Below are 21,122 nucleotides of genomic sequence, written 5' to 3'. Positions count from 1 at the left end.
CAGTGACTCTCAAACATTTTCATGTCAAGGACCCCCATATTAATATGTATTTGTGGTTTGTTTGGGGACCCCCCATTTACAAATATTTTGTGCCAGGGACCACCATACAAGATTTATGTTGTTAAAATGTTTCAAAAATGTTCTAAAATAACCCCTTTTTTCCAAACATAATTATTTTCTTTACAAAAAAATAATTGCAGATCTACAAGCTCACTATGAGCTTGTAGATATTTTCAAATAGCCGTAGCCTACGGCTTTTCAAATAGTCGTAGCCTCTTCATTTGGGCCTGTTTTCATAGACCTGGTTGCTTATTTCTCTCCCAAGATCTGGCAACGCCGGCAGTGGAGCAGACACACAGCAGCATATCAAACAGAAAGTAGTGGACTACTTCTCAAGGTATGCTAACGATGCTAAGCTAACAGCGTGTTTATAGTTTAATTCATTCATTAGTTCATTAAGTTTTTGTATTAATTAAACTCCTATTGGAGTTCTATGGAAACGACGAGTCTTAACTGGTCGCCGTAGGAATATAAATGATACATTAAGTTGAATGAGATGCTAACATGTTAGCATGTGTGCAGATATTGCAGATTCATTCTGCTAGCCTTCAGTGGTAGCATGTTGTTGTTAGCCTGTTAGCCTCTCTCTCATCTATCAGGATGTTAATGTATGAGATATTATTAATGTGTCATTAGTATTGATCTGATCTTCTTCCTGGTGTGTGATTAAATAATCTGCTGTTAATTAGTGAGTGTTGATTTAACTCTTGAACATTAATATGTTGTATATTATTATATAAAAGTGCACCCTCATGGTTCCTTTAGGTTCATCTGTAGCTCCTTGTGTTGTCAGTTATATATATATATATATATATATATATATATATATATATATATATATATATATATATATATATACACACACACATTTTAAAAAAACGGTACCCTCATGGTTCCTTTAGGTTCATTCATAGTTTATTGTAGCTCCTTGTCAGTAACTTGTGTTTTTAATTTGACAGGATTGAGACTCAACACTGAAGACAAAATGGTTAGTTAACATTCATTAATATATATATAAGTTTGTGGTTTAAAGTTACTTCACATGTATTTGACTCAAGTAGTAGCTACTTTTGAGGTGTTTTTTCTTTAATCATTTCAACTTATTCTATTATATACATTATACTTCTCCCCATTGCATCTCAGAGGCACATATTGTACTTTCTATTTGACAGCTTCAGTTACTAGTTACTTTGTAGATTTATGTTATTGATACAAAACAGACATTAAGTGATAAATGATGGTGTATTATTAAAAGAGTAATCTACCCAATAGCACTTGTAAATCATTCAAATCAGTCCCTCCTTTACCAGCTGCAATACAGCGATGAACACAAATAATAATGAGTACTGTTACTTTCGTAACTGTGTGTATATTTGTATGACAATATGTTGTGCTTTTACTCTACAAAGCTGTTGAATACTGTACAGGACAGAGGACAGAGTATTATTTCTACATTGTGGTATTGCTACTAACTGATGGTTCTTTTATTTAGTCTCGCAGATATGATTCCAGAACGACCATTTTCTCCCCTGAAGGTAAGAGCTATACTAATCATCTTACCTTACATGGTCTAGTAGTGACTGTAGGTGTCCAGGATTGAGTCAAATTGAAGACACACATGTAAATTTGGGATCCTTTTTAGGATTTTAACGATTCCGGTCCTTTAACGATCGCCTCTTAAGCCATTAAGTCCGGAAACGCATCTGTGTCATTTTAGATTTTAGATATCGTCACAATTGTATACTTTGGCTATTCAAAAATAGCAGATATACAAGCTCATGGCGCGGCACAGAGCTATTTTTTTCTAATTGTGAAAAAAATTGCAATCTTTAAATATGTATATTTTTAAAGCAAACATGTATGACTCAAATATTTGCTTCTGGGGGGTCCCTGAAACATGTATTTTGAGATGGGGTCGGCGGCAAATACATACATTTTGCAGGTCCTTGACTTGAAAAAGTTTGAGAATCACAAAAAAACATTTTTAGATTATGTATTTGTTCATGGACCCCCATCTCAAAATGTTTTGTTCCAGAGACACCCAGAAGCAAAGATTTGAGTTGCAAATGTTCGCTTAAAAATATATTTTCAAAGATTTGCGAAGATTTTCAAAGATATGAGCTTGTAGATCTGCTATTTTTTGACACAGATGCGTTCCCGGATTGAATGAGTTAACGGTCTGATTCCTTAACAGTTCCCTTTAACCATTCCTATATTAAAAAAAAATATATATATCTATCCATCTATTCCAACCCTTCACACATGATCAGAATGAGTAGATTACATGATCACCTATGGTCATCCTCTGCTTGTGTCCCAGGGCGTCTATACCAGGTGGAGTACGCCATGGAAGCCATCGGTCACGCTGGAACATGTCTGGGCATTCTGGCCAATGACGGAGTCCTCTTAGCTGCAGAGAGACGCAACATCCACAAACTGCTGGACGAAGTGTTCTTCTCTGAGAAGATCTACAAGCTCAATGAGTAAGGATAATTCCTTTTAACAGGTCGTTCATGAAAGTCCTTGCGGTCTTGAGTAAGAACTGAACCTCTCCCGGCGTTATACCCAGCAGCCCTGCCTGTTGCACGGTCCATTCAGTCGCTTTCAACCTGGCGGCACAATTTTGGGCACGTCATTATAGGCAAAACAAATGTACTTTTATTTTCATAGCAGATCTACAAGCTCGCAACACGTCACAAAAGTGTGAAGCTTGTAGATGAGCTATTTTTTGCTATTCGATGTAAAACAAAGTATAGTATAAGTGCTTATCGTAGTCTTTTTTTTACAAACACTTTTTTTGTCATGCCATCAGTGAACAAATCCTGTTTGTCTGATCGTCCATAAAACAAAGTTTAGGTAACCCAAATTGTGATACTGTCATATACGTGATGCGCCCAAATGTGCGTTGTCTCGTGTCTGCCATCATATGAAATATATTTGCAGAGAGATTGAAATGACATTTTAGTAGATCATATTATTCACACTGGCAAAAGACTGGAGACTAGACTTACAACATGAAGCTGTTCTCCTCTGTCTCCTGAATATTGTTGGTCAACGTTTTAAACTATATCACTCATACTGTATCTGTGCTTATTTAAATTTTTAGAGACATGGCTTGCAGCGTTGCTGGAATCACATCAGACGCTAACGTACTCACAAACGAGCTACGACTAATTGCACAGAGGTAAGCTTTTCAGAGGGAACTCCAGCCACCATATTGTATTTTTATTTAACATTTGCGTCTAAATGGATTGTTTGGCTTTGTGTGACACACGGTGGTTATGAGTTGCTGATGTATGGATGGACATTAATTTTGCATAGCCAGTGGGATAATAATTCACCACATCTCTATCCATACCACCTCGTCAGAAAACCTGAACCATCCCTTGAAGTCAGTGGTTGTCAAACCTTTTTGGCTCAGGGCACCCCTTTAAATATTTCTTTTCATCCACAGCACCCCTGAATGACATTGTTACTTTATGGCATCTTACATTTATGTCATATTACGGGACGTAAAAATGTAATTCTTTCCTCTTAAGATACAATATGTCACAAGGACAACTTGAGAGACTGTCAGTTTCCATTAGGACAGATTGAAAATATCCACTTGAACCCCAGCATCTCTAATCTTGTGGTAACATTCACCAAAAATAGCCGATCTACAAGCTCTGCGTTGTGAGCTTGTACATCGGCTATTTGTGGTGAAGAAATATGGTGTAGATGTAAAAAGCGCACACCAAGCAAATGAAGTATAGAGGGTTATGGTTAAAGTTGTTAAACTTAAAATGTTTGATAAATTCCAAATATTATCAAAGCATTATGTGGCATCCCTGGACTTGTGCCACGGCACTCACTTTGAGAACACAGGGGATTGGGTTTTAAGTGACAATTAACCAATGACTTACATTGTCTGTTGACAGATACTTGTTGCAGTACGAGGAACCAATCCCCTGTGAACAGTTGGTGACAGCTCTGTGTGACATCAAACAGGCCTACACACAGTTTGGAGGTAATTTATGACCAGTGGTCTCCAGTGTTTGTCAACCTTTTTTTTTAATGTTAAGATGCGTTAGATGCCACAAAGCTCCATTTGACACAATGTTTTATGCCTGGTACTCCAGTCCTTAAGGTCCTGTAGTTCCTATGTGCGTGGATTAAAGTTCTCAGTCGCCACCACTGATTTCAGTCATTTGGATTCCGTAGAAGCCAACATGTCTTCTATGGAAGCATGTTGCACAGCGGAAATAGCCGATCTACAAAGCTTATTATTTATCGGTTATTCTTTTAAAGATTAGAGCATTTGAAGTGGTCAAACTAGCAATATGTGCAGAAACATCTTCCATAAAACCCTAATGGTGTGGGATATTTCATATAAAAGCAAATGTTAAAGACTCAATCAGTGATCTCTTCACCTGGTTGGCAGTTAAAATATTACTAAAATCAGAGTGTAGAAGAGAGAGTAACTTCACGCTTTGATCTCGCCGCAAAGCGGGCTGCTATGGGCTATAGTTCCAAACATTGGAACTATCTCATTGAGATCAGACGGAGCACTTCCGCATTCCATTCTTACAATGGGAGTCAACGCTAGTGTCATAACTCTCTCATACGGCACTGACTAAAACATCATCATTTTACATGCGTTAATTGTCTAGGAAACGCTAGTTTGTGTGTCACACAGTTTCCCAAATTGCACATTAGGACATTCAGTCGTGAGGTTTTATTTAGCTTTAATCCATGCATGTGTTTGGTGTTGCCAGGTAAGAGGCCGTTCGGCGTGTCTCTGCTGTACATGGGTTGGGACAAACACTACGGATTCCAGCTTTACCAGAGCGACCCCAGTGGGAACTATGGAGGCTGGAAGGCCACCTGCATCGGCAACAACAGTGCTGTAAGTTCTGCGGAGATGTACCTATAATATGCTACAGTACAATGGACATGATGGTAACAATGACTATTTACAAAGCAGTATATTCATGCTTTACTGTGAAAGATATGCATTCCTAATGTCACTCTGAAGGTGCTGTTGCACTCTAGGAGTGCATGGAACACACACACACACACACACACACACACACACACACACACACACACACACACACAGACACACACCCACACACACACACACACTCACACATAAAACAACAGACAGTTGTTTGTCCAAGCGAACCTTAACGTTTAAAAATGGCTGAAGACAAGGATTTAATGTCAAAATGCACTCTGCTATTTGCAATACATGTATAATACTATTGATATTGTCATATTCATGCACTGTAAGAAGGAGACAAACCCTCTGTCTGCCATATTGACCCTGCATTTACATGCTGTTGCTTTGAATATCTGTTCTAACTTCTGTATAAATTGAGTTACATTCTCATTTGTAAATCACAACATAATCCTGGGCTCTGAGGAGAGCACATCGATTCCCCAGTGGGTTTACAAACGCACCCTTAACCAGTTAAGCCCTATGTTATGGCACAAATGGCCAATTTACAAGCTTACAACACATTGCATCACAATGCATTATGAGCCTTGAGATATATTATGTTATGAACATTTTTGGCGTATAATGACAGTGGCCAAAATATAGTGACACCAGGATAAAGGTGGTTAACATGTACAAATATTCACCAGATGATATACTGTTCTCTCTAAAACAAACTAAAAGCTGGAATAATTGATTTGGTTGTAGGAAATGTTTCAGTATTTGATCTTTGATTTGTTGGCTTCTGGCACTTCAATAATAATAATATATTTGATGTTCATCAGGCTGCAGTGTCAATGCTGACCCAGGACTACAATAATAATATGATTGATGTGCATCAGGCTGCAGTGTCTATGCTGAAGCAAGACTATAATAATAATAATATAATTGATGTGCGTCAGGCTGCAGTGTCTATGCTGAAGCAAGACTATAATAATATAATTGATGTGCGTCAGGCTGCAGTGTCTACTCTATGCTGAAGCAAGACTATAATAATATAATTGATGTGCGTCAGGCTGCAGTGTCTATGCTGAAGCAAGACTATAATAATATAATTGATGTTCGTCAGGCTGCAGTGTCCATGCTGAATCAGGACTATAATAATAATATAATGATGTTCGTCAGGCTACAGTGTCCATGCTGAAGCAGCACTATAATTGTAATAATAATAATAATAATAATAATATAATTGAAGTTCGTCAGGCTGCAGTGACTATGCTGAAGCAGCACTATACTTGTAGTAATAATAATATAATTGATGTGCGTCAGGCTGCAGTGTCCATGCTGAAGCAGGACTTCAAAGAAGGGGAGATGACCTTGTCTTCAGCCCTGGCCCTGGCCGTCAAAGTCCTCAACAAGACCATGGACGTCAGCAAGCTGTCAGCAGAGAAAGGTGAGAAAGTTCCCAGTCGCCCACCACTGATTTCACTCATTTGGATTCCATAGCAGTCAGCATGTCTTCTGTGGAAGCATTTTGCACAGCGAAAACAGCCGATCTACAAGCTCTCAATGCGTAGACGCATTGAGAGCTTGTAGATAGGCTGTTTTCGGTTATTATTTTGAATACTGGAATACAATCTGAAACACTTACAAATAACATTGCGAACGGTCAGTCCTAAAGCCACAAATATTTAGCACATGCTAAAACCTTTCCACTAGAGGATGCTCAAGGCATCAAGATGATAACATTCTTAAAGTGTCTTCTCTGCGTCATAGATGTATAACAGTACTGTGTGTGGGGGGTGTATATATAAAGACGGCTATTATCTGTTGTGTGAACATTGAAGCACCTAGAGGCTAGAAGTATTATTCTTTTAGACACTTGACAATTCCATTGAGATCAAGATCTCAGTGGAGGTATTTGTCAACTTGTGTGCTGAAGTAACTAATGACCCTGTTCGGTAGAAAGTGAATGGTACATTCTGGGGTCTTGTCTGAGAAAAGAACAGAATGTGTATGAATTATATATAACCTTTTATTTCACCAGTAAAAACACATTGAGACAGAGTCTCTTTTACAAGTATGCACTGGCCAAGATGCAGGATATTTCTCAGATGCCATGGACAGAACAGGACACAACAAACAAGCTGACCACAGTAACCACCCCCAACTGAAAACCCTAACAATAAATAACATGGAATAACATATTAACGTAACAAATAACATAATAAATCATTTAAAAAAAACTGTATACATACAACTTCACATTCTACACTTCGAAGTAAATACAATAGACCACTGAGGCACAAATCAATTTACCTCACAGAGACATAAGCGCTGATATTAATAAACAGATCCTTTACTGTCCTTTTGAAAAACCTCAGTCAGTGAAATCAGTGAGGGCAGTTTAACTTTGGTTTGGAGATCATTCCAAGCCCAATGTGGAAGTAAAAGAGGCTTCTTTTGCCAGCCTCTTGTTCCCAGAGGATCTAAGGTTGAGTGAGCTGTTGATCAGAACAAACTTAGAGCAGATTAATACATGTATTAAAAGTATGCTCCCAGCGATGGAGCCCCCCCCCCTCCCCTCCATTAGCACACAGTGTGCATAAACATACTCAAGTCTCACCGGGACAAATGCCATAAGTGTTTAGGGGGGGAAAGGACTATATTTATTCAAGTATTAATTTATTGATCTGTGGGGAACGTTGACGTGTACTGCAGCTTCCTCAGCGGTCGAACGCAATGCAACGTTGTGCTCTTAGATGCACATTGAAGCGTTGAGTCAAATTAATCTTGATGCCGGGCTTTGGTAGCGTTCGCTTTGTGCATTACTGTATTTTCCATTAATGTGTGCTATTTGCATCGAGCCTGATAAAAATGAAGCCATACTTGTGCGAACTCTTACTACACCTACTGTATGTGACACACACTGTAGTCCATCCTCTCGCTACAACAACACACACGTGAGCTCTGGGCATATGGTGGTGTTCTTCCTGCATGTCTTGTGAACACTCTGGGACAAATAGAATTTAGACCTTCAGGTAGTAGAACTTGTCAACCAGTAGTGGCCAAACCAGACTAGACCCAGAGGATCTACATTTCTAAATTAGAGATGTACCGATTAAAAAAGTAAATTCCTTCCCGATACCGATTCCGATAACTTGCGTATCGGTTGATACCGAGTAGTGAGTTCCGATTTGTAATTAAAAAAAAATCTAGGACAGTGGTTCTCAAAGTGGGGTCCAGGGACTCGCATGGTTCCTTGAGGGGGTTCAAATGGACCCTTAAATGTCTGTAGTACAAATGGAACCGTTTGTACACTCTAGTCTCCGCCCAAGTGGAGCCTACTATGAAACTCTGCTCGGCTTGTGGCTCTGTCTGTCTGTGTGTGTGCACTGCCTGCACTGCCTGTGTGCAACCGACAGAGTGCGCCAGAGTGCAGCTACAGCCAAAACACACACACAAGTCTGTAAATACACAATATTTTCGAGCTGCGTTCGCTTCCAGCGTTCGCGCGTCTTACTTGTGTGGTATGGGAATGACACAGACTGGCATACTCACCGATACCAGCATTTTAGGTATCTGCAGCTTTTCAGATACTGGTATCAACAACAACTCTAGTCTAAATAGAAGAGCAGGGAGAACAAATACAACCACAGCCGTTGTGTTATTATTGTATTAACCCATTAAGACCGCGAAAGCATCTGTCATTTTTAGATTTCTTTGGCTATTCAAAAATGGCAGATCTATGTATGAGCTTGTAGATCTAGTATTTTTTTTTAAATTGTGAAACATTTGTGCATATCTTTGAATATGTATATAATTTTAAAGCAAACATTTGTGCTTCTGGGGCGTCCCTGGAACAACATATTTTGAGATTTTGGGGGTCCTTGACATGGAAAAGTTGGAGCACCACTGATATACAGTAGCAACATACTGTTAGGATTTAGAAAACATTTTTGGATATTTATTTGGCTGCGGACCTCCATCTCAAAATGTTTTGTTCCAGGGACCCCCCCAAAAAAATATACCGGTATATTCAAAGATTTGCAAATGTTTTCACAAATTTACAAAAATAGCAGATCCACAAGTTCATAGCGTGGCACTCGGTGCCGCACTATGAGCTCGGTGCCGCGCTATGAGTAGATCTGCTATTTTTGAATAGCCAAAGAAATCTAAAAATGAGACTGATCCTTTCCTGGTCTAAATCGGTTAACACTCTACCATACAGATTGAGCAAAATAAAAAATGTATTCACTAACAAAAGTTACATAGTGTAGCTGTAAAAACAATAAAGACTGGAGTAGATTTTTCACACGTGAATTGTTTCACCATGTTCCAGTGGAGATCGCCACGCTGACGCGGGAAGACGGCAAGACCAAGATCAAGGTGCTGAAACAGAAGGAGGTGGAGGAGCTGATCAAGAGACACGAGGCAGAGGAGGCCAAGGCGGAGAAAGACAAGAAGGAGAAGGAGCAGAAGGAGAAGGACAAATGAGGAGGAGGAGGAGCACTTTAGTCTTCACCTTCTACTTTTGTTTGTTTGTTGGCAGTTCAGTTGGTTCAGCCCGCTCCACAGACATGAGGTGTTTTCATTTAGAAAACAGGTGATGTTTGTCGAGCGGAAAGGAAAGGGTCTCCGCTGTTTTACTTTTCATCAGATTCACCAAACCCTGTAATAATATGTCGTCTTCTTTTTCATTAAAATATTGGAATGAATTGATGTGTTGCTGTCCTTTTTATATTCTTGGAACAGATAAGCCAAAGTCATGATGAGGACCCCCTCGAAACCGAGATGCTGCATCTCAAGAGGCTTTTCCTCTAGTGACATTTCTAAATAAATAAATTGTATAACCAAAGTGTGACGTATGGATATGGTTTAGTATGGGTATATGAACTCCTTCATTATGTAACACTTGACCAACATGTACAACAAAACGGACAGTCCAAAATCTGATACATAAATACACCTGGGAGGTATATTTGGTGACTGTGGATGGTTGCATAAATGATGTGAAATGTTTTCTGTAAGGTACAGTATATGTTCTGTACGCGACCCACCTCAGTTCAGGTGCATATACTGAAGATGCATTTGGTAGCACTATGGACAGTCGATCACGCTTAACAAAGGGAGGATATTTAATTAAAAAGTGTACATTTAACACAGACGGTCTACATTGATCCATCAATGAATACTCAGAGTTTACTAATAGTATCTGGATGCATACTGTAAGAGGTTCTGTTATTTCCCACAGAGATCCAGAGACAGTCAGAGCAGATCTTGTAATTAGATCCACTGTAGTGTAGTCCTTTTTGACCAAATAAACAAATCTAGATAAACAACTTGAACGGTACAGTATTTGAGAGCACAGCGCGCTTCAGTTTGAAAATAATGTGATATAGCCACATGAAAAAAATGTTTTAGAGTTGTGGATTTCCTGTCCTGTATTGCTGCCTTTGACCTGCATCATTTTGTCACACGCCACTAGATGGCGACATAGTATAATACTCATCACAATGGGGATGATGATGAGGGGAAAATCCTACACTTTGTCATATTGTTTACAACAGCAACATTGAGCCACATTAAGGCAGCTCATGTCTATACAGTTAATATACATTATTATTTCTAGTAGGAAGGAAATGGAAGTACAATGCAAACATTTTCAACTGTAGGCTACACCTCCTGTGAAGGCTGGGCTTTGTGTAGGCTAATTTTACCACATTCAATTGATTCAGTCATTCTAGCTGCTCAAGCTTTATTGCTTATTTGATTTCCTTCAGTTCTTCATAGAGGCAAAACAGACAGCAGGCTTGCTTTAGTAGTTATGTCATTTTATTATGTAACCATGAATGCGAGGTTGATTAAACAAAATCATGTCTGAACAGTGTGTATCAGTAATGGAATATCAGTAAAGTGGATTAAAAGTACTATATTTGCCTCTGAGGTCTAGTGGAGTAGAAGTAAAAGTATTTAAAATTGGAAATACTCCAGTAAAGAATACCTCAAAATTGTACTTAAGTAGAGTACTTGAGTACATGTACTTAGTTACTTTACCCCACTGGTACCAAGGAGTATACATTAGGCATAAGTAGCCTAGGAGGTGATAATAGTTTGAAGTCAGCTGTTGTCTTGATCATAAGAGGAGTATATCTCAGCTTCTCCAGACTAAAGACACATTTATATTCCATCGCATGAGGGTGTAACTTGCCAAAAAGAACAGATCCACAAGATCTAACGACGCATGCAGGTCTTTTGACAAGCAACACTGTCATAGGCCTACTACAGAGTATAAATGAGCCTTAAAGGGATAGTTCACAATAAATATATATATCATTTACACACCCCATGAAGCCTTGATTTCATGGAGATTTGTTTTGTTTTTTTGTTGCATTCCTAAGCCAATAATTTGATGACCAGCGGAGTCATTTGTTTTGGGTGAACTACTCTCTTAAGTCCCGCAGGAACACAAATAACATCCTGTTGGGTCATCATGATCTTGTAAACAATGTACTGATGTTGACCACATGTGTCTGGACTCATTAAAACAAGGGGAAGTCCATCTCCTATATATCCAGGCATTTTTTAAATACTGATTAATACTTGATATCGTTGCTGTTCTATCTAATGGTCCTTGTGTAGTATATGATTATAATAGTAGCTACCATGTCAGGGATGAAATAATGTTTAGAGACAAAACCTCAGCATTCAGTGTATTTATGTTCCAATTAACTAAATTAATGCTAACTAGAAAAAGTGCTCCTCGGAGCACAAGTCTCCGCCAGCAGACTTGTGTTAGGAATGTTGGGAATGTTCTAATTCTTATGTTCTAATTCTTACAAAAAATAGAACATGTTACTGTGTCATAGTAACATGACACAAGTGTCCTATCCGTCTGTATAAGTGTCCTATCCGTCCTGTCTGTATAAGTGTCCTATCCGTCCTGTCTGTATAAGTGTCCTATCCGTCCTGTCTGTATAAGTGTCCTATCCGTCCTGTCTGTATAAGTGTCCTATCCGTCCTGTCTGTATAAGTGTCCTATCCGTCCTGTCTTTATAAGTGTCCTATCCGTCCTGTCTATGTAAGTGTCCTATCCGTCCTGTCTGTGTAAGTGTCCTATCTGTCCTGTCTGTGTAAGTGTCCTATCTGTCCTGTCTGTGTAAGTGTCCTATCCAGTTACAGTATCCGCCATTTCTCAGCCATTTCATGATTATTCCTGTCTTACCTCACTTTGAAAGAGGCACAGACTCTTTCAAAGTGACACATGTATTTATAGGCCGCTATACGTCACTAGCCAATCAGATCACACTATTTCACCGTATTGTCACGTGTCACGTGAGGCTTGACCAATGTTAGCTTGTTTCACGGAAAGTGAAAACAATGTCTCCTGGCGGAGACAATGAATCATTGTCTCCGCCAGGAGACATTGTTTTCACTTTCCGTGAATTTAAAAAAAAAAAATCAGTGGTGTACTGCATGACAGTGGTTCTCAACCATTCCTGGATCAGGGCCCACTTGAAAATCTCAAAAGCATGGGTGGGCATTTTCAGAGCATGTTTATTTTAGTGATCGATCAATCGATTGTGTACGCTCGCCCCAAAACACGCTAACCCTGGGTCAAATACACCAGGTATTCCTAAAAGTAACCTCAGTAAAATTATGCCTAAATCTAACCTTATTCCTAAACTTAACTGCTTTAAAAATATGCCTAAGCCTAAACTTATTTCTAACCTTAACCTCAATGAAAAATAATACAAGAACCACTGGGGGCGTGCGGTCTGCGGAGAAAGAAATGGGGGCGATTGTGTTTTGGGGCGAGCGTTCCGGATACCACTGCTTGGGTCAATGGAACTAATATGGTATACTAAGTTCCTATAGTCATCAGTATCACAATGAAACCTTCATTTTACAAGGTTTTGAAGAAAAGAAGACCATGATTATACTTATTATCACTTTACATATTGATGTCATTATCATTATAAAATCTTAGTGTTTTGCCAATTATTATTTGGGGGGCCCGTTGGCCCACAGGTTTGGAATCACTGCTCTATATCACGGTAAATCCAAACACTCATTTGAATGTTTACAGAAATGGCAGCATTGTTGCTCACATCATGTGGTGCAGTGACAACAACAACAACAGAGGTTTTTAGTTTCCACGCCTCCCAATGGTTTGATGTAACATCCCACTTTAACCCATTCAATCAGTGGACACAGACATTTTGAGGGGCAGGTGCTCAAGTAAATAATACTTTTTTTTGTTTACTTGGTCTGCTCTTTTTTCCCTCTACACCTATACCTCTTTGCCAAAAATGCTGCGAGGCGTTGTGGGCTTGTAGATCGGCTATTTTTGGCAAATGTTCTCCTCAGAAAAGGTATGCTAGGTTTCGAGTGGTTATGGTAAAAAGAAAAATCATATCACATAAAGATTTGGCGGACCCCCTGTAGTAACTCTGAGGACCCCCTAGGGGTCCCGGACCCCCTGTTGAAGACCCCTGCTGTAAACTGAACCCCCCCCCCCCTTTTTTTTTTTCTTTTTCAAAAGGGCACTTCTGGTCAAGAGGGCAAAGGGCAGGCGCTCTAGCACCACCTAGAGTCTATCTGTGCACGTCCCTGCATTCAATCTGGGAACGCATCTACAAATGTCTTCTAAATCCCAACAGTTTTATGAAAAAACGATGTTGCTATATCAGTGGTGCTCAAACCTTTTCATGTCAGGGACCCCCAAAATGATATGTATTTAGCCGCGGACCTCTCCATCTCAAAATATTTAGTTCCAGGGACCGCCCCAGAAGCAAAGATTTGAGTTCCAAATGTTCCCTTAAAAATATATATATTTTCAAAGATTTGCACACATTTTCACACGATTTTTCAAAAAATAGCAGATCTACAAGCTCATAGCTTGTATATCTGCTGCTTTTGAATAGCCAAAGTATAAAATAATGGTTATAACTAAAATCTAAAATGACACATATGTATTCCCGGATTGAATGGGTTTTAATGACAAACTGAGGTGGTGGTAACTTCAGAGACTCTACAGAAACTGTGGAACTAATCTGTTTGAGGTACTACTGTACTCAAATCCACAAGGAAAACATGATTCTTTTTGTCTGCTTGCAGTTTTAACCATCCATCCAACTTTGATTTAGAATCTTGAAATGGAAGCAAATCTTCCCTGTCGGACGGAAAACCTGGGAAACCGTATATCTCCATATTTCAGCTTTATATGTTATGCTTTCTTTTTTCTTTTAGTTAATTCCCGCAGTTGTCATATCTCAGTTTTTTTGCAAAAGTACTGAAAATATCTGATCTACAAGCTCACAACTCGTCGCATGACATCTATTTTAGCTATTTTTGAAATATCGTGATTTTTTTCCTATAACGACATGAGGCCAGGCCAATAATAAATAATACATCGTTGATGTCTGGCAGAAACCTCTTATCTCCATATCGTCACCTTATTAAACTAATGGCCTAAGTCATTTTTTGAGGAAATGATATTTTTGCCTAAGTCAGGTCGTCATGACACTGGCCACCTCTGGTAAAATGGCCCAACTCCTAATTGAAAAGGATCATGCTGTTCACTCCCCTTTTAGTATAATTGCCTAACTCCCTAGTGTGACTTAGGACAAAATAGGCCTTTTGTTTGGCCTAAGTCACATGTTTTTGTGACTTAAGCCAAATTATTTACTGATTTAGGCCATTTTGTAATTTGTTTTGCTTTTTATTTTGGCCTAAGTCAAATTTAATCCTATTTAAACCTATTTCAATCTCTTATGTTACATAACTGACAGACAGTGTTATTCCTATTTAAATAGTCATAATTTGTTATAAACATTTTGGGTGAAATGATTAAGAAATATCATATAGTTTTGTTCTGGTAATAATATAAGGTGACGATATTTTAAACTTTTTTGCGTTTTTTTCATAAATAAACACTCTTCTTGATCATACTACAGCGTCACACAAAAGCATCAAAAGTAGCAGATCTAGCGACGCGCTTCGAGCTTGTAGATCTGCTACTTTTGATGCTTTTGAATTAGTAACAGTTTTTCACCGGACAGAGACGGAATATTGAACCAATGAATAGCATTAACAAGACCTTGTGACTAAATAATAACTACATCGGATCCATTGGAACAACAACGCTTGGTTCTATGTCTCTTTTTTGTTTGGGGGGGGGATATACAAGGTTTCCAGGCGACAGCCCCCCCAGAACTAGTAAATCAGTGTTATTGCTTTGGTTTCAGTGAGTCACGTGACAGTGAGCTCTCATGGTGTTTGACCTCTTGACCTGATCCTGTGTGTTATGATGGTGGGAGGAGAGGGGAGGGGTCTCGGGTGGGAGGGGAGGGGTCTTGGCAGCGAGGAGGATGACTGGGTGGGTTCGGTGTCTGTCTGCACTCTGCTGCTCCGGCCTCCAGTGTTGCCATGTCTGCTTTTTATAAGTGACTTTGGGCTTGTTTTTTTTTGTCAAGTCGCTTGTAAGTATTGGTAGTTGCGGGTTGCGTTTTTTTTAAAGATATTTTTGGGGCCTTTTTCTGCCTTTATTTATAGTTCTATAGTAGAGATGGACAGGAAACAGGGGGAGAGAGATGGGGAGAGACATGCAGCAAAGTCCGTCGGGAGCTTAGGTGCTTATGAGCCTATAGGTGCCCGGACCTCTAGGCCAGGTCCGGGCTGGGGATTTGTGTTTTTTGGGCTTGTTCTTAAAGTATAGTTATACTCTGTGTGGAGTTTGCATGTTCTCCCCGTGTCTCCTAGGGTAGTTAATACCCTCACAAAAAACATGTAGTAATCCTGGTCGCTATACCGCCTCCCCCATGACAGCCCTGGCGCCTGATGGAGGGGAAAGGAACTGGTTGGAATAGCGTGTTCCTTCCACACGCTACGTCCAACCGGGGAAACTGCCCCCTGTCAGGTGATAAGAAGGTCAGTTGGCTCTCATGCATTGAAGGAGGCATGAGCTCGGCCCTGGGCTCCCTAGGCTGGTGAGGGGAGTGTAGCGCCCAGGATCACTTAGAAAATTGGCACCGGGTGAAAAAAAAGGGTTACAAAATCGTGGGATAAAAAATAAAAAAAGTTAGTTATGCGGGCTTGCTTCCAATTTTCCAGTTTTACGCCCAAATGAATGTATTTCACCGCAGCCAAATATATTCCAAATATTTCACTTTTAGACTTTAAAATTGTAGATCTACAAGCTCAAATTCGCATGTTGGGGTTGAACATCCGGGTTGCTCAGTCGGTAGAGTACTCGGCTCTTGAACACAAGGTCACGGGTTCGATTCCCGAGCACCGCCAACTCAGTGTATGTGTAGCACGGTTTGGGTGCGGCAGGTCATGTTGTAAATACTGGGAGCTGATGGTAGGTGTTGTTGTGCTCCACCTCAGATATCCATCCCAGGGGTCTAGCGGAGTGCGACACAGGGATAGACTCCTGCGTTCTGGCTCATACCGACAATAAGCCTCTCTGACCTACTTACTTACTGTACTTACTGTATATAGGTTTAACCCATGAAGACCTGAGGCGATTCTTAAAAAATCTAAATCCTAACAGTTTTTGGAAAAAAATCTATAACATTTTTTTTTCAATATTTTTCAAAAATAGCAGATCTACAAGCTCATAGCGCAGCACTCGGTGCCGCGCTATGAGCTTGTATATCTGCTATTTTTGAATAGCCAAAGAAATCTAAAGTGAGAAAGATGCGTTCCAGGGTTAAAGTGCTCATGTAGTCTAGTTGCTTCATTTGGGCTTGTTTTCATAGACCTGCTGGCTGCTTATTTCTCTCACAAAATATGGCAACAGTGCCGGCCTCCCATTCCTCCTGAGGCTGAACATGACAAACACACAAGTTATTAACCAAATACTTTTACTCAAGTACTGTACCTAAGTACAATTCGGGCAGAAACCTTGTATCTCCAAATGTATAACTTTTTTTTTCACGTGAATCAACCCCTTACTTGATCACACTACACAGCGTCACACAAAAGCATCAAAAGTAGCAGATCTACAAGCTCAAAACGCGGCACGAAGTGACGCGTTTTGAGCTTGCAGATCTGCTACTTTTGAATTTGAATCCTGAAAAGTAACAGTTTTGGACACCCGACCGAGACAATTCCAGGGCACTGCTACTCCTCTACATGAGGCAAATTAGTTTTTTTTTTACTCCACTACACAAATTATTTGACAGCTTTAGTTTCCAGTGTTACTTTGTAGATTTTTATAATTCATACACAACATACGTCAACAACTCACACTGAGGCTATTCGAAAATAGCCCATGTTATGTTATCATTTTAATGTATTCCTTTTATTCATCCTGTAAGCTGTAATAATGTACATACTTTTGAAAAAGGGCCTATGTAAACAATGTCATCTAATTTTAGGCTTTGAAGGAGAAGAATGGTACTTTGGCCAGTTTTCTGCAGGATGATGTTGTCATATTAAAGAGAAATGAGTCTTAAGGAAAAAGCTTTGAGAAGTTGAGATCAGCTATAAGACGTGTTTCCTGTTTATACAGCGCAGCTATAGACTAACCCTATGAAGTTACTGATACTGATGTTTTAATCTCTGAAAGATTAGCGTTCTGCATTTTGTCCAATTGTCAAATCTATTCCTTTCAGGCTTTTGCATAGTCATGCAGGATTGTTTATGCATACCACTGGGCTTATGACATTTAATGTCATTTAATAAGTATTAAATTCAAGTTTGAAGAGGGAATTACATTGCATGAAGGAAGAAGCAAAGATTGTTTGGACAGAAGCATAATTTGACATTTGGTCATTTATAACTTTTAAGCCCTTTTTTTATACTCTGTTGTATGACAGTGTCGCACAGCAAAAATAACAGATCTACAAGCTCAAGTTGCAATAAGATGCATTGTGAGCTTGTAGATGTGCCATTTTCATATTGTATATAATTGGTCCTCACTAATGCTCATTATAATTTGGAACCATTTCTGTCTATTCACTTTCTGTCTCAGAGAAAGGCTGAGCTGGTAGACGGAAATTGTGCCATCTTATAATGAGCATTAGTTTGGACCAATTATATGAAGATAAGGTTGAAAATGGGTGACGTGGTCCTTTAATCATCCCTGTCACAATGAATAGAGTCATCATCCCATGTAGCTCCTTCCTCTGAACCTAATGTTCCCCCTATTCTGGGGGGAACATTAGCCAAAAATATATGGTTGTGTTTGAGTCCAGAAAATATAGGTAAGTCTCTCTGTGTGTATTTTCTACGCACAAACTTGGCACAACAGATAATTTTATTTATTGGCAATTTACATCTCCAGACAAGCTGATGACAGAATTGGTCAGGATATGTTAATTCATGTTTTTAGTTTTGCTGCTTGGACTGCCATATTTCCTGCAGTGACAGTGTCAGGCTTAGTGAAAGCAGTCGCTCTAATCTTTAGAGAACATCGTTTATGAAAACAAGCATACAGGCTATACAACACACAATAAAGAAATCACATGGAAAGCTTGCGCCCAGCTTGTCCAGATGTGGGAACGAAAATCACTTTCTAGACATTTATTTCTATTAAATATATTATTCTTTTGTGGCCTTTATTGATATGGTACAGTAGAGAATGACAGGAAACAGGGAGAGAGAGACACGGGGAGCGACACTCAGCAAAGCAAAGGTCGTCGGGATCGGGACTCGAACCTGTGACACGCTGCCAGACTACACTGAGCCTAAGTGCCCGCACCGCTGGGCCAATCCACTTTTTGGACACTTTTCCACCTTACGGCCTACTATACAACCACACCTCTTCGATGAAAATCTACAACAAGCTCACAACAAGGCTTTTACGTTGTTCTATTGTAGCTTTATTATCCCCACTTACACCCTTTACTATCTGTTGAGTCCCCCCCAGGGCTCTGTACTAGGGCCCTTCCCGTTTTCGATCTACACTAAATGGCTAAGCCGAAAAATAGCTGATCTACAAGCTAACAAGCTAACAACGCCACGAGTTGTGATCTTATAGATCGGCTATTTTCCCCCCGAATATACGCTCCCAGGATAGGCCAGGGACATACTCTAGGGTTCAGGTGGTTTAAATAAGAGATCTGCTCCTCATGCAAGTTTATAGTCGTCTCTGTCGGGATGGAAACCTCACATGTCCAAAACCGTTACTTTTCAGGATTCAAATTCAAAAGCGTAAAAAGTAGCAGATCTACAAGTTCGAAACGCGTCGCTTCGCGCCGCATTTCGAGCTTGTAGATCTGCTACTTTTGGCGCTTTTGTGTGACGCTGTAGTATGACAAAGTAGTGGGCGTTAATTTACGCAAAAAAAAAACCCACAAAAAGCATAGAACATGTAGATAAGAGGTTTCTGCGTGGACAGCGAACTACGCTACGCTGCAGGGCCTGTGTTAGTGTTGAGCGTAGGTATACGTCTCACAGCGCATCAATCACACGCGGCTCCAATCCAAACACACGTTGGAGGCACAGTGTCCTGTTACCTATCTGCTGCACCAGAGCCTAGGTATGGCTCCCATCTAATGGACCATAACAACATGGTTAATAGCAGAGAGACGTCGCTCTGTTCCACTTAGAGGCACTAAATCAATCCGCTTTACATAAACAACAAGGCTCTTCTTCCCCTCCAGACTTCTGCTCATCCTGGAACTCTTTTTTCGGGGGGGGGGGGGGGGGTTTAGTGTGTGACCTGTCCTGCCTATTTTAGGAGCACCCACTACCATTGTACTTCATGATCAGGTCTGCTTATTATTATATAAGCGGCTTTGGGTTTGTTTTTCCTGTTAAAGTGGCTTGTAAATGTTGGTAGTTATTGCGGGACGGGTTGTGTTTTTTTTGGAGGGGCTTGTTTCTATAAAGTGTAGTTGCTTATTTTGGGCTTGCTGTCTAAGGTTGTTTAAAGCACTAGTGGCGCTTGCAAATATTTTCACGTCAAGGAACCCCCAAATTAATGTGTTTAAACGCCATCTGGAAATATTTTGTGCCAGGGACCCCCCCATACAAGATTTGTGTATCTAAAATGTTTCGAACATATTCCAAATATTCTTTCTTAAATTTGAAAATGGCACTAGAAATACTAACAAGTATAGAACATACAGCAGTCTTTTTTTGTGTATAGTCTTACATCCAGGTGAGAAATCATTTAGCAACAGCATACTGTACAGCAGTGACTCTTAAGCTCCTTTTAGCTTTTAGGCCACGGACCCCTAGCCTGGTAAAATCATCCCGGTGGCGGAATTCACATTTCATGTGTCTTCTGCAGACCGTCTGCGGGATGGTTTACCAGGCTAACGAACCCCTATTTGATACGATACGACTCTAATCTACACTGTAAAATTATCTGTGTTATTTTATCTCTGATGGTGTAATACACATGCATGGAACCAAATGGACCCTGTTGGACCCTTACCATTTGAATTGATTTGTACACTCTCAAGAGTTACAGACCCATAAGGGTCCATCTAGGTTCCTAACTATCAGTCTATTAGCTGGGTACCCCCTGGAACACCTTCAAGGTCCTCAAGGGGGTCCCCGAACCCCACATTGAGAACCAGTGCTGTCCTGTACTTCATTATCTCTGTTGCTAATGTAACGCCCGGGACCTCGTGGGAGAGCCGGGATTCGAACCCGGGTCTCCCACGAGGACACTAACATAACTATGTCATCTGACCACTTCTTCAGTCCTAGAGATATGACCTTCACTCCAGCCGGAAGGTTAATTTGTTGCTACTTTGTTGCTCTATACTTTTCGGTCGACAGTTGTTTTTTTTCATAGAGTGGCATTTGTCCCAAGGGGCGTAACGTTACTCTAAATCTACTGTTCAATGCAAGTCAGTGCTCTATTAAGCTTAATTTATTATACTGTCTGTCGCTTGCCAAAAACGTACTACTGAGTATAATTTAGGTTCCATGTGTGCATGTTTGGATTTGTAACCACTTAAGCCCTATATATTTCATCTGACGACGAATAGCAAAAAGTATCCTATCCACAAGTTCACAACACATTGCATCATGATTCGCTGTGAGCTTGTAGATCTGTTATGTTCACTATTGCTTTATGTCTGACAATGTTTGACAATGTTTTGCTTATGGCGTGCCCCAAATAGGGAGTTTAGAGTAGTTAAAAAGTCCATTATTTTCTAAGGTAGTTTTCTCA

General features: G+C 39.9%; 1 protein-coding gene across 1 annotated transcript; it reads left to right on the top strand.

The window, feature by feature from the left end:
* Positions 1-334: 334 nt before the first annotated feature.
* Positions 335-9,699, top strand: psma4 (proteasome 20S subunit alpha 4). Its single transcript, XM_084081220.1, has 9 exons — positions 335-397; positions 1,020-1,048; positions 1,553-1,595; positions 2,381-2,543; positions 3,167-3,244; positions 3,981-4,069; positions 4,818-4,948; positions 6,311-6,434; positions 9,324-9,699. Exons 2-9 carry the CDS (start codon positions 1,046-1,048, stop codon positions 9,476-9,478), a joined length of 786 nt encoding a protein of 261 aa, XP_083937346.1. The 5' UTR covers positions 335-397; positions 1,020-1,045; the 3' UTR covers positions 9,479-9,699.
* Positions 9,700-21,122: the final 11,423 nt, after the last annotated feature.

Source organism: Gymnoscopelus microlampas (genome assembly GCF_963454915.1).
Source record: "Gymnoscopelus microlampas genome assembly, chromosome: 1".
In the NCBI taxonomy this organism is placed as follows: Eukaryota; Metazoa; Chordata; class Actinopteri; order Myctophiformes; family Myctophidae; genus Gymnoscopelus; species Gymnoscopelus microlampas.
Note: the sequence above shows the minus strand (reverse complement) of the source record. Positions and strands in the feature narration are given on the sequence as shown.

Coding starts and splice junctions, on each gene's coding strand:
- psma4 (XM_084081220.1), top strand. Junction 4,949..6,310: donor GCATCGGCAACAACAGTGCT/GTAAGTTCTGCG, acceptor GATGTGCGTCAG/GCTGCAGTGTCCATGCTGAA. Junction 6,435..9,323: donor CAAGCTGTCAGCAGAGAAAG/GTGAGAAAGTTC, acceptor ACCATGTTCCAG/TGGAGATCGCCACGCTGACG.